The 15,438-nt window shown below is 38.4% G+C and overlaps 1 protein-coding gene across 3 annotated transcripts in view; it reads left to right on the forward strand.

The window, feature by feature from the left end:
- The first annotated feature begins 2,075 nt into the window (after positions 1-2,075).
- Positions 2,076-15,438, forward strand: part of MAP4K5 (mitogen-activated protein kinase kinase kinase kinase 5) — a 159,231-nt gene continuing 145,868 nt past the window's right edge. Inside the window, exons 1-2 of one of the 3 annotated variants that reach the window (XM_073211277.1) lie at positions 2,076-2,236; positions 2,490-2,691. In XM_073211277.1, the coding sequence (XP_073067378.1) occupies positions 2,584-2,691 (108 nt within the window). In that variant the 5' untranslated portion in view covers positions 2,076-2,236; positions 2,490-2,583. Of the gene's footprint in view, positions 2,309-2,489; positions 2,692-15,438 lie in introns of all 3 variants that reach the window. The other 2 variants (XM_037016627.2, XM_073211278.1) reach the window with 2 other exon arrangements.

The raw sequence follows: 15,438 nt of genomic DNA on the forward strand, positions 1-15,438 counted from the left end.
TGGAGTTAGTATAAAGCAAATGTTTTCCTCTTTGCATCAGTTGTGGTAGAAGCATAATAATGATTATAGCAGACACATTTTTTAACCACTGCATAGAATCTTCACTTTTTCCAAGCTATCTACTTCTGGGTTGATGGTCAAAGAAAATGGATCTGCCATTACTGGCAACATAAAATATTTGCACCCCAGAGTCTTGTTGAAGCCTATGACCTCAAATTTTTCATTGCTTAGCTTATATCAAACATTGTGTTTCAAGAATAACATGCTTGAAGAAAGACATTTATATTTGTTTCAAACTGGGAATTCAGAATTTCCACCTTATGAAGGCTCATGTGATAAATTTTTCTAGTTTTAGGATCAGAAAAAAATGTGAGTCTCTCTTGATCAAGTGTTTCATTGTGATCTCAAAAACACTGTAAGACCCTCTGCTTTGGCTAATTTGTTGCACTGTTCTGGTTATTTCCCCTCTCTTTAACATCATACCTATTTCCTCACTCACTCATTTTTATCTTGTGTTACAGTATGTGTTTTCTGTATATTGCCTCAAACTCTCTGTGGAGTAATGCAGGTAGAAATAAGTAAAAATAATAAATTTCAGACTAGAGAAAGGATCAATACTTATAGGGTCAAAGAGAAAAAAAAAGGGGATCCATGACAGTAAACAAGTACTAGGATACCAATAGAACATTTGAAAAGATTTTGAGTCATTGCAGCCAAAAGTATGTGCCCACCAAAACAAGTGCCAAGAAGCTCTGAATGAAAGAACTGTTCTTCAATAATTTTTTCAATGCAGCAAACACATAGGCTTTGTCCATAGAGCATGTAAGTCTGAACTTACTTATGTTCCCCAAATAAGTGCTCTTTGTGCATGGAGCACAAGAAAATACATATATTCCTTTTCCTATTAAGGTGTGAATTTAATTTCTATATTATATAACTGATTACAATGATCAGCAACAAGGAATATATTGCCTGAGTACAGAATTGCATTGGAAGTTCAGATTGAATTGGAAGCCACAAGCCAACATCGGCAACTTGCTCTTTTGTGATTTTTCAGTCACTAAATACATTGGTTGAGGGTTATCTGTCTTTTTCTGTTTAATCTTTAATGGGCTCTAGAAATAACTTTTCCAGAAGGTATAAATCGGGCAATTTTATTCCTACATTCAGAACAAGACTGGAATTGAAACTGCAGAACAGCTTGTGAAATATCAGCCAAATTACTTCCCTGAACTCTATTTCATGTGCTGTGCATTGTGAAGTATTTTAAAACCTCTTATGTTTGATAACCCTCTTTATAATCCTGTAAAATGCTTTATAAACACTTTCTTGGGTGTCAGATGCAAAACCTTATCCTCTTCAAGTTGCAGATAAGGATATTGAGATACTGCCAAGTACAGATCACATCGTAAGTAGTAGGGCCAGAGCCAGAACCAGTTTGTGGTCCCTAACTTTATTTCAGCTTCAGCAGAACTCCTGATTCAATTAAAGGCGCAATATCTACGGTTAGACACCGCGTGCCCAAAAAGGAAAAAGGTCATTGAGTCGTCCTCAGAAATCAGGTTTTCAGAAATGTCTCGGAGAAACTCCGTAGAAGACAGGTTGTGCAGGTGTGCAGGGCAGCCTCAAACTGGTACCACTGGGAATAGTTTGCAAAACAGGAAGGTGCAGTAGGGTGTGCCGCGGCTTAGTTAACCAGGCACTCCCCGACGTCTTTCCCGGCGCCCCAGTGCCAGGCTACTTCTGGCCCAGTGCCCTCAATGTACCTTTTCCGTGTTAATCTGGGAGGGCTGCGTTCCCATCACCCTCGTGCCCCCACCCCGCTTCACCCGTCACCCTCCAAGTTTACCTGACGAATCTGGGGGCAGTTTAGCCGAGGCGCGTCGGCCCACGTGTGCCCAGGGGCGTCCCTAACCTCTGAGAGTGGGTAGCAGAGCCTGAAAGGACTCGAAGGGACTCGCCCTGCCGGGGTGCGGCAGCCCGGCCCGGAGGATGTCGTGACCCGACCAGGCCTCAGGGCGGCACTCTGGTCGCGCGGCCGGCGCTCTCGGGCGGGCCGCTGGGCGCTGACCCGCGCTGGCCGGGAACGTTTCTCCCGGTGACGCAGCCCCGGGTGGGGAACGTGGTGCGGCGGCGCGACCGTACGCTCCTCCGTGTGGTGCCGCTGGAGGCGCCGGCGCAAGCCCTGGATCGGCCGGCCAGTGCCGGCAAGCAGGACGCAGGCGCTGGCCAGGAAGTGGGTCCCGGGCGCAGTGCTCAACAAAGAGCGGGGCCGGCCCCTCGGGTACCGATGCGGCTCCGGGCTCCGGTGGGCGGGGAGACCGGGCCTGGCTGTTCGCGGAAAGCCAGGGAGGAGGAAGGGCCGCGGACGGAACGGGGCTGCGGGGCACCGGGGACCCTCCAGGCCCGCTTCTCCGGGGTCCCCGGCGGAGCGGAAGGGAAGGGGCTGGGCCGCTCGGGGTGGTAGCTTTTGCTTATTCTTCGTGCAGGAGGAGCTGCGAGCCGAGGCTCCATGTTGGGAAGCGGCGCGGATCGTCCTCGTTAGTGGGAACCGGGGCGCCGCGGGCAGAGCCCTGAGCGAAGATGGAGGCCCCGCCGCGGCCTGCCGCGGACATCCTGAGACGGAACCCGCAGCAGGACTACGAACTTGTCCAGAGGGTCGGCAGCGGCACCTACGGGGACGTCTATAAGGTGAGGCAGGCCGGGCGCGGATGCCGCGCCGGGCTTTTTTCCTGCGGTCTCCTGGCACCTTGGCATAGAGCCACTTTCCGGCGAAGTATGAGGCGGGGAGGAGGATGCTTTTATTGTTGCATCTTGGAGATAAAGCGGCCGGGGTCCCGTTTATTCTGTTCAGAGCACTGTCTAGTAGTCATTGCATGCTCTAATCTCTACCAACAATCAGAACTAACTAGACCTTTGCAAACCATTATATTTGTGTGTGTGTGTGTGTGGTACAAAGGCTTTTTAACGCGTATTTCTGGTACTAAATCTGCTTATGGAGTTGCACTTGAAGATGTGCTAGTCAGCGTGGAAAAATGTCTCATTGAAGACAGTAGACGGGAAGGAATATCTATCTACATCCCGATATTGCATTAAAAAATTTTTTTAATAGATGAACTTGATTTTAAAACTATGAAACCCTATCCTCCAAATTTTAACTGTTAAGCAGTCTAATAATGGGTCAAAATCACGTGTGCCCTAACATCCTATGTAGAATGATTCTTTTTTCTGGCAGAAGTTTTATCATTTGTATCTGGTTGCTTATTATTATTATTATTATTATTTCTACTTTAGTAGTTTCTCTGGGATTTACAACATCCCGTGACCAGCAGTGGATAAGAGTTGCTGTCATTTTAATTGTGCTCTTTTGCATTATTTGAGATCATTGATAAGGGTGGGTTACTCCTAATTTGGGGTTTAAAAAAAAATCATAGAGAAGCACACCTAGTTCCTTAAAATCCACTGAGTTCTTGAAGGATCATGAGGAAAGAGATCGTTTCAAATTGCTTTATGCTTTTTGTTTTCTGTTTCGCAAGGAGAGAGTATTAATGAAACTCATAAGCTATAGGAAGGGAAATTTTCTTTGATTTTGCAACAGCTTTGTTTATTGGATTTAATCATGCTATATGTCCCCATATTCCAAACAACACACCTGCATATAGATGAAATGACCTGTGTCACGTGGATAATTAACCAGTAGACTCCTCTTGTGGGGGTTGGGGGGGGTCGGGTATGTTGTTTTGCGCAGGTGGTAATATGCAAGGAAAACAACCCTTGCTACTTTTCTGCTTTTGTTGAATATCCTCCTTATTAATAGTAAAAATTCAAGGTGGTGGTATGACATCTCTGGCACTGTTTGATTCTCCTGAGAAGGCCTGTAATGGGGGTGCTTTTTATTTGTTAAACTGGCATTTGAATCTTTCTGCACTAGTGGAGAATTATAACAGAATCCTTTTTATGTAGAATTAGAGGTAGTTAACTCTTGTTTTTCCGTGGACTAGCCATTTTTTTGAAATGTCCTTTAAAAAATTGAAATTTCTATTTGCTTTATCATTTCCACTTTTAGTTATCTTTGTCTTATGACTGACTATGTATTAGACCAGTTCAACTCAGTTCATGTTAATAAACAGTAGTCTAAGTTCTCATTCTTGTGTTTTCCTTCCTCCTTACTACAAAAAAATTTAAAGTGTTTTCCCCACAAAAATTCCAAGACCTCCACCTTTTTTCTTTAGAAATAGAACAACCAAGGTTACTATCCGGAGCAGTATTTTATTCTTGCTAAGGAAAGCGAAGAGCTATATTAAAGAGGCAGCTAATGCTTGTCTTCCACCCTGGTGCCTCCTAGTCCCATCCATGTCTTTCTTCCAAAATTCCTAAAATAGAAAATAAAATCAGACCACCTCCCCACCAAACAGACGCTGTCCCCTTCCCTGACATCCACGTTTCTCCACACTTACACATATACTTAAACCGTAGTAGGTCAGCCTCTGATTCTTCAAAATCCTGCTTCCTTGTCTTTTGTTTTCCTTTCTTCTAATTGCCTTGAATCACCGCCCACTCCCATTTCCATCTGTGGTTATCGTACCTGTCCCTTGAAGCCCTAGCCCTTCTCCATTATCTCTCTTAACTTCATCTGTTACTTTTTCCCCTCCTTTTTTTTCTAGCCACACTGGCCTACTTCCTCTTAAATATAATAAACACCTTTGGGCCTTTGTTCTTACTATTCCCTGTGCTCAGAATGTTTTTTCTTAGCCTCATGGCTTTCACTTGTCCCGCCTTGCTCTTACACCTTCTTTTTTCCTATAGTTTTGTCTTTGCACATACTGCCGTCTAATCTAACGTGTTACTTACATTTTCTCGCTTATCTGTCTAAATCCACTACTGAATTCTGTGAGGGTAGCAGTCTTAATCTGTTTTATTCACTGCCCTGTCTCTGATAGCACCTAGAATTATGGCTGGCACAGAGTAAGTGCTCTCTAAAAATTTAGTCTAAAAAAAATAATGACTACCCATAATTCTGTCACGCAATTCTCTGGGCATATGCTTTTGACATCATAACACTAAGTTAGCATGTAATAAATACTCTTACGTATTCTTGTAATGTCTATTTTGATACTCTGTATATGTATTTTTATTACAAATTTCAGTTACTTGGTTCTCTAGAAAAATATAAAACCATTTCATAGCATGTCCATTTTCAGTGTTCAAAGTCCTACAAAATTTTGTCCATTTAATTACTCCTTAATATTCCTAAAAACATGTAACATTCAGACTACAGTGCTGAAGTTTTTAAGCTCAGAGCAATTAATGTTGCTATTTATCATTGTGTTTCTAATGAGTGGAAAATCCTAGAAAGTTTTAAAAATATTTTCAGTCAGTGATAAAACTAGTAAAATAATTATTGCATAGGGTTGGGTGCTATTAGAATAAAAATGTTTTCAATCAGTGATAAAACTAGTAAAATAATTATTACTGCATAGTGTTGGATGCTATTAGATTGTATAGCAAAGAATAGTGAAGGTAAATTAATTGCTGTCCTAGTCAGGTATTATCCCTACCTATTTTATACCTGAGGTATCTTATGAAGCAGGAGCTTTAAAAGGACTACAACTCGGAGATTCTTTCCAAGTTATTTTTATGTTCTTTTAAAACACAGAGCCTCTCTGAAACTCCTTAAGCGGGGAGAACTCAATCTTAAACTGGCTATTCCCTCATTAAAAGAAGAGGAATATAAAGATTCTTTTAGATAAATCATTGAAGATGAGAGGAGGAAATGATGGAGAAGAAAGAAACATAAAAGAGTAAAGAAATGTGGTAGAGATGGATGAAATTTCAACTGAACAAATTTTATTGGTAATTACTGTTATTTTTAAATCTGCTAATAGGAAGAAGTCTGGAAATACTACCTTCTGTCCACAATGACCTAGACGATTGTAGTGTCATGATACAGTTCACAACTAACATTACAAGCCATTTGGGTTATCTTTATCTAAATATTTATATCAATTTCCAGCCTGACTTCCTGAGTTCTAGAACTCTTTTTTACCTTTCATGGGATATAAATTTAGATTGGGCAGTCCCATTAATTTTTTTTCTTACCTGTATTGCTTTCTCTGATCGATTATAAAGGTATGACATGTTTAGCCCTAGAAGACAGGAACAGATGTCTCTTGTTAATCATTGTTTAATAGCAGACAGATATGCGACAAATATCTGTTGAATGACATTTGTTGTAGAAAATTACCCAGAGATAAACACTGTTAATAATTTAATATAGTTTATTTCAGGCTTTTTCCTAAATGTTTTTAAACCAATATGTTTTTAAAATTGGGATCATGATGTATCTCTTTTCTGCTTTAATGGAATAACCAACATGTCCCTTGTCATTAAATATTCTTCAAAATATCATTTTTAAAGTGTCCATTGAACAAATGCTTATTTAGTGTTCATTCTAGGTTTGATATATGTTCCCAATTTTTAAATGTTTTTGAAATTATAAATAACATAATTGTGAAGAAATCTTTGTCATGTAGTCTTTATCACTTCTGCAGGTTCCTCTGGGTGTTAGGTGAACTAGGTCTACTGCAGTGAACCCCTCTTTTATATATACCCTCCCTTTCACTCCCCCAAGCCAGAGGGAGGACACAATCCGGAAATGGCTAGAGGCACCCTTTGGAAACATATCCTAGGATCTCATTGTATAGAGACAAAGCTTGTTATATCACAACACTTCTGTAAGCATTCACTTATTCAAGAAATATTTGTTGAGTGCAAACTGCATGTTAGGGTCTGGGATTGTAAACATGAGAAACAGAAAGTATGCTGTAGTAGATTGGCAAAAATGCCTGACTCTGTCTTTATTGGGGGTTAGGGAAAGGAGAGGAGAGAGAGCTATGATGTGAAGAGGAGGGGGTATTAAATGGATTTTACCAGAGTGCAGGGTGATTTCCAGATGGACAAGATGGGAAAGCTATTTCAGGCTGTGGGAATCGTGTGTGCAAACATCTGTAGCTGACAAAACATGATGGGTTTTGAGGGATCTGCACTCTAAGTTTAATGTGGCCAAACCTGGCAGAGATGCCAGAGAACACAGGCTATTTTCTGGCAAAAAAGGACCAGGTAATGGACTTTGTATGTCATGTCAGAGAATTTGGACCTCTTTCTGTAAACCGGTGAAACACTGCAGGAGAGACTCTCTCACAGTTGCTGGATTAGACTAAGTTGCTGAAAGTATAGAAACTAGTTACTGAACAACGCAGATCAGAGTTTATGCAAGCCTAAATTTAGGCATTGGTACTGGAGGTGAAGGGGTGGATTTGAGTTATATTTAGCAGATGATCAAAATCACCTGGTGATTAGTGGGGGGAAAAAACAGCTTATCAATAACGTTTAGAATTTCTGGCTAGGATGACTATGTTAGTGCCATTGAGAGAATTAGGAAGTCCCGAATTTGTGCAGTCTGGGAATTGTGTTTGGTTTTGGACATACGGCATTGCATAGGTGGATATGCCTAGTAGATGGTAGGAAGTATACCTCCGGCCTTGAGAGATGGACTGGGGACACAAATTTGGGAGTCATCATCACTTTATGACGTGGTATACCAGTATAGGTGAGGTCACCCAGGAGAGTTTGTAGAAGAACTGAGGAAAGGCTGAGTCTTAAAGTGGGAGCAGAAGAAAATACGTTGAAGGTGTCTGAGAAGAAACAGAGATTATGAGGAAGTTGTTTTCCTAGAATTCAGGAGTTCTAAGAGCTCATCTTTATCATCTGCATCCATTCTTGTTCCCTTTTGCTCTAAGGAAAATGTGTTGATCTTACAAAAAAAAAATCTGAGGTTTTGTCATTCCCCTTTATTCTCCACTTCCACAGAATAAAGTCTTAGAATAATATGCCTTTTAAGGAAGGTTCTGCCTATCCTGACACTCTAACCATACTAACCTTCTTTTTTTTATTTGCACTCTACTCTCTGCCCTTGACATTTTTGAAGGTATTATTTCCTTTCCCTAGGACACTCTTCTTCTTTTTCATCTATCATCTATTCTTTGGACTTCTTTTTAAACATTGCCTTTTCAGTGGGGCCTTTTCTGTCGCTTAACTGAAGTCATGTCTATCTGCCATATGGTTTCTTAACCATACTACTCATTCTTTGTCACTCATCGTTGCTGTCCATCTTCCTGCTTTCCTCAAACTGCGTGAGAACAGGGGTGTTGTGTTTACCACTGAATCAGCTAGCATAGCATAGTGCCTAGCACATAGTATGTGCTCAATAAATATGTTTTGAAGGCATGAGCAATGTAGTGGTCATGTAAGGAGTCAAAAGGGTTCATTAAGAACAAAAGAGCTGAGGTTGAATGGCAAGTAAGGAAGTAGAGGGAATATAGACTACTTAGCTATGAAGGGGAAAAGAAATGTGAGACACATGTTTCTTCCACTGTTTCTGTTTTTTTCCTTTCATTGAGGTTGATTGATTATAGCTTTTCAGTTATTATTCTTTAATATTGTCTTACCACCCCAGTGACCAAGAGTGTTGCTGAGTTTAGAGAAAGAATTCCACAGTCAAGGAAATCAAGACAAAGAATTTGGGAGGAATTGAGGATTTAGAGAGATAAAAGGCAAAAACCTGGGTTGGGATTTTTAGGGACTAAGGTAGGGGATTAATTTAAAGCCTCCTTCCCTCTTTATATTCCTCCCTCCCTCCCTCCCTCTTTCATTCTCTTCCTTTCTGAAGTAGAGCCTCCTTTAATTTCTAGCCCCAGTTGTTCCTCTTTGAATATGGTTAGGATAAAGCAGATTGATGAATGCAGAGCTGGGGTGGAGCAGGGGAATCATAGGATGAAAAGGACTATTTTTTATTCAGCCAGTATTTACAGAGGCCCCTTATATGCCAGACCCTGTTCTGGGGGATACTACTTCAGTGAACAAAGTTGACAAAAATTCTTGCCCTCATGGAACTTACATTCTAGTAGGGGGAGAGACACAATAGATACAATAAATAAGTTGTATAATATGTTAAAAGGTGATCAAAGATAAAAAATGAAGAAAATTTTGAATAGGTTAAATTTGCCAGGGTGGGATGAAGGAGGCAGGTTGGGGAATTATGTAAAGACGGTCAGGGCAGGCCTCATTGAGAAGGTTATATTTGGGCAAAGATTTGGAGCAAGTGAAGGAATCAGCCAAGTGGGTATCTGGGTGACCAGAGGATGCCTTAAATATCTATTTTATTGAATCATCTGAACCTATCTCTATAGCTAAATTGTAAGCTTAGAGCCAAGAATTAGATCTGAGACCCAGTCCTTACCATCATTGCATGTCATTGGCTGGTGCAAGAGTGCAGGTCATTGTGACTTTAATTATGTTGAGTTTAGCAGTAGGGTATGAGTTGTAATACCATCTCAATTTTTAAAAGCATGATTTGTAAATGAAGGATATGTAACTGCTTCTACTATGACACACTCCACCAATACTCTAGGCATGTCTACTTTATTAGCATTTCAGGATTAATGACCCCAAATCTGAAAGTGATAGAGAATGGATGTATATGCTGCTTGTTATTTTTTTGACATTTGATATCAAAACATTACCTTCCTTTTTTCTTTTTTTGATAGTAACACAGCTTTTTTGTGACTATGCTAACCTTTCCCTGTCCTGATAATCTAACATAAGAGACAATTGGGTTTTCATGTTAGTGAATACCTTGTAAAAACAGATTAACTACAGAAAATAAGTAGGACTGTGCTTCAAATTTTTTATTTAGAATTGTATTTTTATTAAACTAGTAGATATCTTATTAAAAGTTATTTAATTGATGTTCTGTTAAATATTGTGTAAGGTTACTATGAAAATAAAACATGTCTTAAAACTCTCAACAAAATGGCTATAGAGGGCAAGTACTTCAACATAATAAAGGCCATATGTGACAAACCCACAGCCAACATTATGCATAAGAGCGAGAAGCTGAAAGCTTTTCCCCTAAGACTGAAACAAGACAAGGATGCCCACTCTCCCTGCTTTTATTCATCATAGTCCTGGAGGTCCTAGCCATGGCAATCAGACAACACAAAGAAATAAAAGGCATTCACATTGATAAGGAAGAAGCCAAACCATCACTGCAGATGACATGATATTGTACATAAAAAACCCTAAAGAATCCACTCCAAAACCACTAGAACTAATATGAATTCAGCAAAGTTGAAGGATACAAAATTAATACACAGAAATCTGTTGCATTCCTATACACTAACGATGAACTAACAGAAAGAGAAATCAGGAAAACAATTGCATTCACAATTGCATCAGAAAGAATAAAATACCTAGGAATAAACATAACCAAGGAAGTGAGAGACCTATACCCTGAAAACTACAAGACACTCTTAAGAGAAATTAAAGACAACACTAACAAATGAAAATTCATCCCATGCTCTTGGCTAGGCAGAATTAATATCGTCAAAATGGCCATCCTGCCCAAAGCAATCTACAGATTCAATGCAATTCCTATCAAGATACCAAAAGCATTCTTCAACAAACTGGAACAAATAGTTCTAAAATTCATATGGAACCACAAGAGACCCCAAATAGCCAAAACAATCTTGAGAAGGAAGAATAAAGCAGGGGGGATCTCGCTTCCCAACTTCAAGCTCTACTACAAAGCCACAGTAATCAAGACAATTTGGTACTGGCACAAGAACAGACCCGTAGACAGTGGAACAGAATAGAGAGTCCAGATGTTAACCCAAGCATATATGGTCAATTAATATACAATAAAGGAGCCCTGGATATATAATAGGGAAATGACAGCCTCTTCAACAGCTGATGTTGGCAAAACTGGACAGCTACATTTAAGAGAATGAAACTGGATTACTGTCTAACTCTATACACAAGAGTAAACTCGAAATGGGTTAAAGACCTGAATGTAAGTCATGAAACCATAAAACTCTTGGAAGAAAACATAGGCAAAACTCTCTTGAATATAAACATGAGCAACTTCTTCATGAACATATCTCCCCGGGCAAGGGAAACAAAAGCATAAATGAACAAGTGGGACTATATCAAACTAAAAAGCTTTTGTACAGCAAAGGATACCATCAGCAGAATAAAAAGGCATCCAATAGTATGGGAGAATGTATTCATAAATGACATATCTGATAAGGGTTGACATCCAAAATACACAAAGAGCTCATGCACTTCAACAAACAAAAAGCAAATAATCCAATTAAAAAATGGGCAGAGCATCTGAACAGACACTTCTCCAAAGAAGAAATTCAGATGGCCAACAGGCACATGAAAAGATGCTCCACATAGTTAATCATCAGAGAAATGCAAATTAAAACCACAATGAGATAATCACCTCACACCAGTTAGGATGGCCACCATCCAAAAGACGAACTTTAACAACTAATGTTGGCAAGGATGTGGAGAAAGGGGAACCCTCCTATACTGATGGTGGAAATGTAAATTAGTTCAACCACTGTGGAAAGCAGTATGGAGGTTCCTCAAAATGCTCAAATTAGAAATACCATTTGACCCAGGAATTCCACTCCTAGGAATTTACCCTAAGAATGCAGCAGCCCAGTTTGAAAAAGACATATGCATCCCTATGTTTATTGCAGCACTATTTACAATAGCCAAGAAATGGAAGCAACCTAAGTGTCCATCAGTCAATGAATGGATAAAGAAGATAAAGAAGATGTGGTACATATACACAATGGAATATTATTCAGCCATAAGAAGAAAACAAATCCCATCATTTGCAACAACATGGATGAAGCTAGAGGGTATTATGCTCAGTGAAATAAGCCAGGCGGAGAAAGACAGGTTTCAAATGATTTCACTCATATGTGGAGTATAAGAACAAAGAAAAAACTGAAGGAACAAAACAGCAGCAGAATCACAGAACCCAAGAATGGACTAACAGGTACCAAAGGGAAAGGGACTGGGGAGGATGGGTGAGAAGGGAGGGATAAGGGCAAAAGGGGGCATTATGGTTAGCACACATAATGTGAGGGGGGGAACATGGGGAAGGCAGTATAGCACAGAGAAGACAAGTAGTGATTCTATAGCATCTTGCTATGGTGATGGACAGGGAGTGTAATGGGGTATGTGGTGAGTACTTGATAGTAGGGAATGGGGATATCTAGTAACCACAATGTTGTTCATGTAATTGTATATTAATGATAATGGGGAATCTAGTAACCACAGTGTTGTTCATGTAATTGTATATTAATGATAACAAAATAAATTAAAAAAAAGGAAAAGAAAACATGTCTTACTACGATGAAGTATAGTATTATAGATGTTTACTACTTTATAAAAAATCTGATTAAATTCTTTTTAGTATTTATTTTTCTTACTCTGCAGAAGTAGGCTTATTTAATAACTGCCTAAAAAATCAATATGGTTCTTATGGTGGATGTGAAGCTCTGGACTATGGCTAGGGGCACATTATTTAAAAACTCCTTTCTACTTTCATACAAATGTTGTGACAACTGTAAAAAAAGTCTTTAAAATGCTTTCAACTTGGTGAAGATATCCATAACCAGTGCCATCACTGGTACAGGTTGATAAATTGTAGTTCTAGAACTGACTTATGGACACAGCTTCCGATTTAGGCTTATAATACATCTAGTATTTTTCTTACTTTATTTTCATAGGTTCAGCATTTTCACTTTATCATTTCCAGTGTTTTGGATGAAGACAAATGGGATGGAATGGATTGACTTAGATTTCTTATTTTAGTTTTGCTTTCAAAATTTTTAAAAGTTTTACTTTTAAACTTCAAATTGTGGTTTCAGATGAAATACACAGGAAATGAAACATGAAGCTTATTAATAAGTGATACTTGTGCTTTCAGAGCTTTGGTATTAATTTGAGGACTTAGTCCAAAATCAGATAAATTGGAACGGGCACTTTAACTTGACTGTATTTGACTATTTTGAGTACTAGTGCATGATTAAGTGTTATTAGAAGGCTATTGCTTTCCAGTTATGTGAAGTAGTATTTAAGTTAGGAGGTAAATAACTCTGAGGAGGGAAAGATAAATTTAGGTCTAATGTAACTATTTCTCCTAAATGACATAATAGCCCACTAATATACTTCATTGAGTTTTGAGAAGATGGTGTGGCAAGCCAGGCTGAAAGCCTTGTAAGTGTTTGAGCCCCTGAGTCATACTGTTTACCTCCTTCCAAAATTTTTAGAGAAATGAAATTGGATTAAAATGACTGAGAGTGACTACTATTTGTTTAGCTCTTTCATATTCAGTATATTATTTGTTTCTTACAATAATCCTGTTAGGTCGGTGGGACAGATTATCATCTCTGGTTTACCTAAGAAGAAATTTACTATTTGCCCTAGATCTTCTGTTAGGTAGAACTATGAGGATTTGAATTGACATCTTCTGACTTTTGTTATCTGTTTTTTCCACTATACCAACCTGCCTTAGGACTGCGTCTTTAAATTCATTGCTGTAGACACAGCCCTCAACACATTGTCTAGCACATAATAAACTCTATACAAGTTGTGGTCAAATGGTCATTGGCTGCCTCACCCCTCTGCTTGCTGAGAGGTGAAGAATTTTGAACTGGTTTAAATATGCATCTAAGCTTAGGTCTCAGCACCAATTTTCAGAGGAAGTTTTTCCTAGTTACCCACTAGTCATTATTCTTACCCTTACATTTTCCAAATTGGAGCCCAGCTTGGTTTGCATTCACTATGGTGATGACTTAGTTCATAGCTGTCCTACAGTGTAAATAACTAAAAAGAGAAACTGTCTTTTTTCTTGATTGTTGGACACCCTTCCTGCTGTGCCTTCTCTCACTCTCATTTTGTTGAAACTGTAGACTTATGGTCACCTAGATTATAGTTACTTATTGTTACCTAGATTAACTGAGTCCCATAGACTAGATTCTGTAATGTTATTATAAATTGAAATTTTAAAAATGCTAATAATTTCAGGCAGATAGAATAGCCTGCCTTTGGTATCATTAACCAAGTTCCTTGTGTGTGCCTCTGTCTAATTTAAGGTACACAGGACTGCCCAAGAAGGATGTGGCTTTCAGCTTCGTGAACCAGTGTGTTACTTCTCACATGCTGCACACTCTTCCTCTTACCAACATCAGGAGGAATTCAGTGTGAACATGACTTAATACATTTTAATAGACATAAATTTCAAAAACTTACTAACAGCTTTTGCACTTTAAGCTTTTAGCTCCTAATTGTAATAGATCATGGAGTGCTTGGGTACCAGTTTTTTTCCAGGAATAATTTCCTGTTATTCTTTCTCCAGTAGCATACATCCATGTATAGGACTTGCCTTCTTATTTTGCCTCTCTCTTCCTTGCCTCAGCATAAATAGCCACCTTTCCTACCTTTAATTTTTAAAATACATTTTAAGTAAAATGTATTTATTTTAGAAAATGATAATGTACAAAAAATGAAAATTTACCTGTACCTCCTTTACCAAAAGATAAACATTGTTGTATATATCTTTCTAGACTTTTAGAAACTTATATTAAGGACATATGCGTAAGTCATAATACAGCTGACACCCTTGAACAACACAGGTTAGAATGGTACAGATCCACTTATATGTGAATTTTTTTCAATAACTATAGTGCAAAAGGTATTGGAGTTTGTGACAATTTGAAAAATATTTTCTTTTTTCTAGTTTACTTATTGTAGGAGTACAGTATATAATAAATACAACATACAAAATATGTGTTAATTAACTTTATATTATTGGTAAGATTTCTGTCAACACTAGGCTATTAGTAGTTAAGTTTTTGGGTAGTCAAAAGTCACATGCAAATTTTCAACTGCACAGGGGGTTGTTACCCCTAACTCCTGCATTGTTAAAAGGTTAACTGTATATATTACATATAAACATATTTATAATCATATTATATACAAAATAGTATATATAATTGATAATATCCTTAAATTCAACAATATGTCTCAGCTTTTTATGTCAGTAAATATATGCATTTAATATCTGTGTATTATTTCCTTGTATTGTTGTGCAATTTTTAATCCATTATTGTTGAACAAGCAGATTATCTCCAGTATTTTCCTATTATAGCAATGCTCTGATCAGTATCCTAGAACAAATCTTTTCATACATCCTTAATTATTTCTTTAAGTAAATTTTAGATTAAAATTTCTAGGTTATTTTAAGGTTTTAGTGAGTTTTGACTGATTATTTCCCTAGTAAATTGTATTCATCAACAGTAATTGAGAGTTCACATCCTCCTAACTCGTTTAATCTTAACCTTTCTTCCCTTTTGTTCACCATTAAGACCTCTAGATAATTTGTTCAATTCACATAACTCCCTGCAAGGAACTCTCCTTTTAATGAAATCTGTCTTAGGAAAAGTTTAGAGACAAGTGTTCTAATAGACTAAGGCTTTAGCATGTCCTGAGATACAAGTCATATAGACAGGTATGGGA

Source organism: Manis javanica, chromosome 8 (genome assembly GCF_040802235.1).
Source record: "Manis javanica isolate MJ-LG chromosome 8, MJ_LKY, whole genome shotgun sequence".
Lineage (NCBI taxonomy): Eukaryota > Metazoa > Chordata > Mammalia > Pholidota > Manidae > Manis > Manis javanica.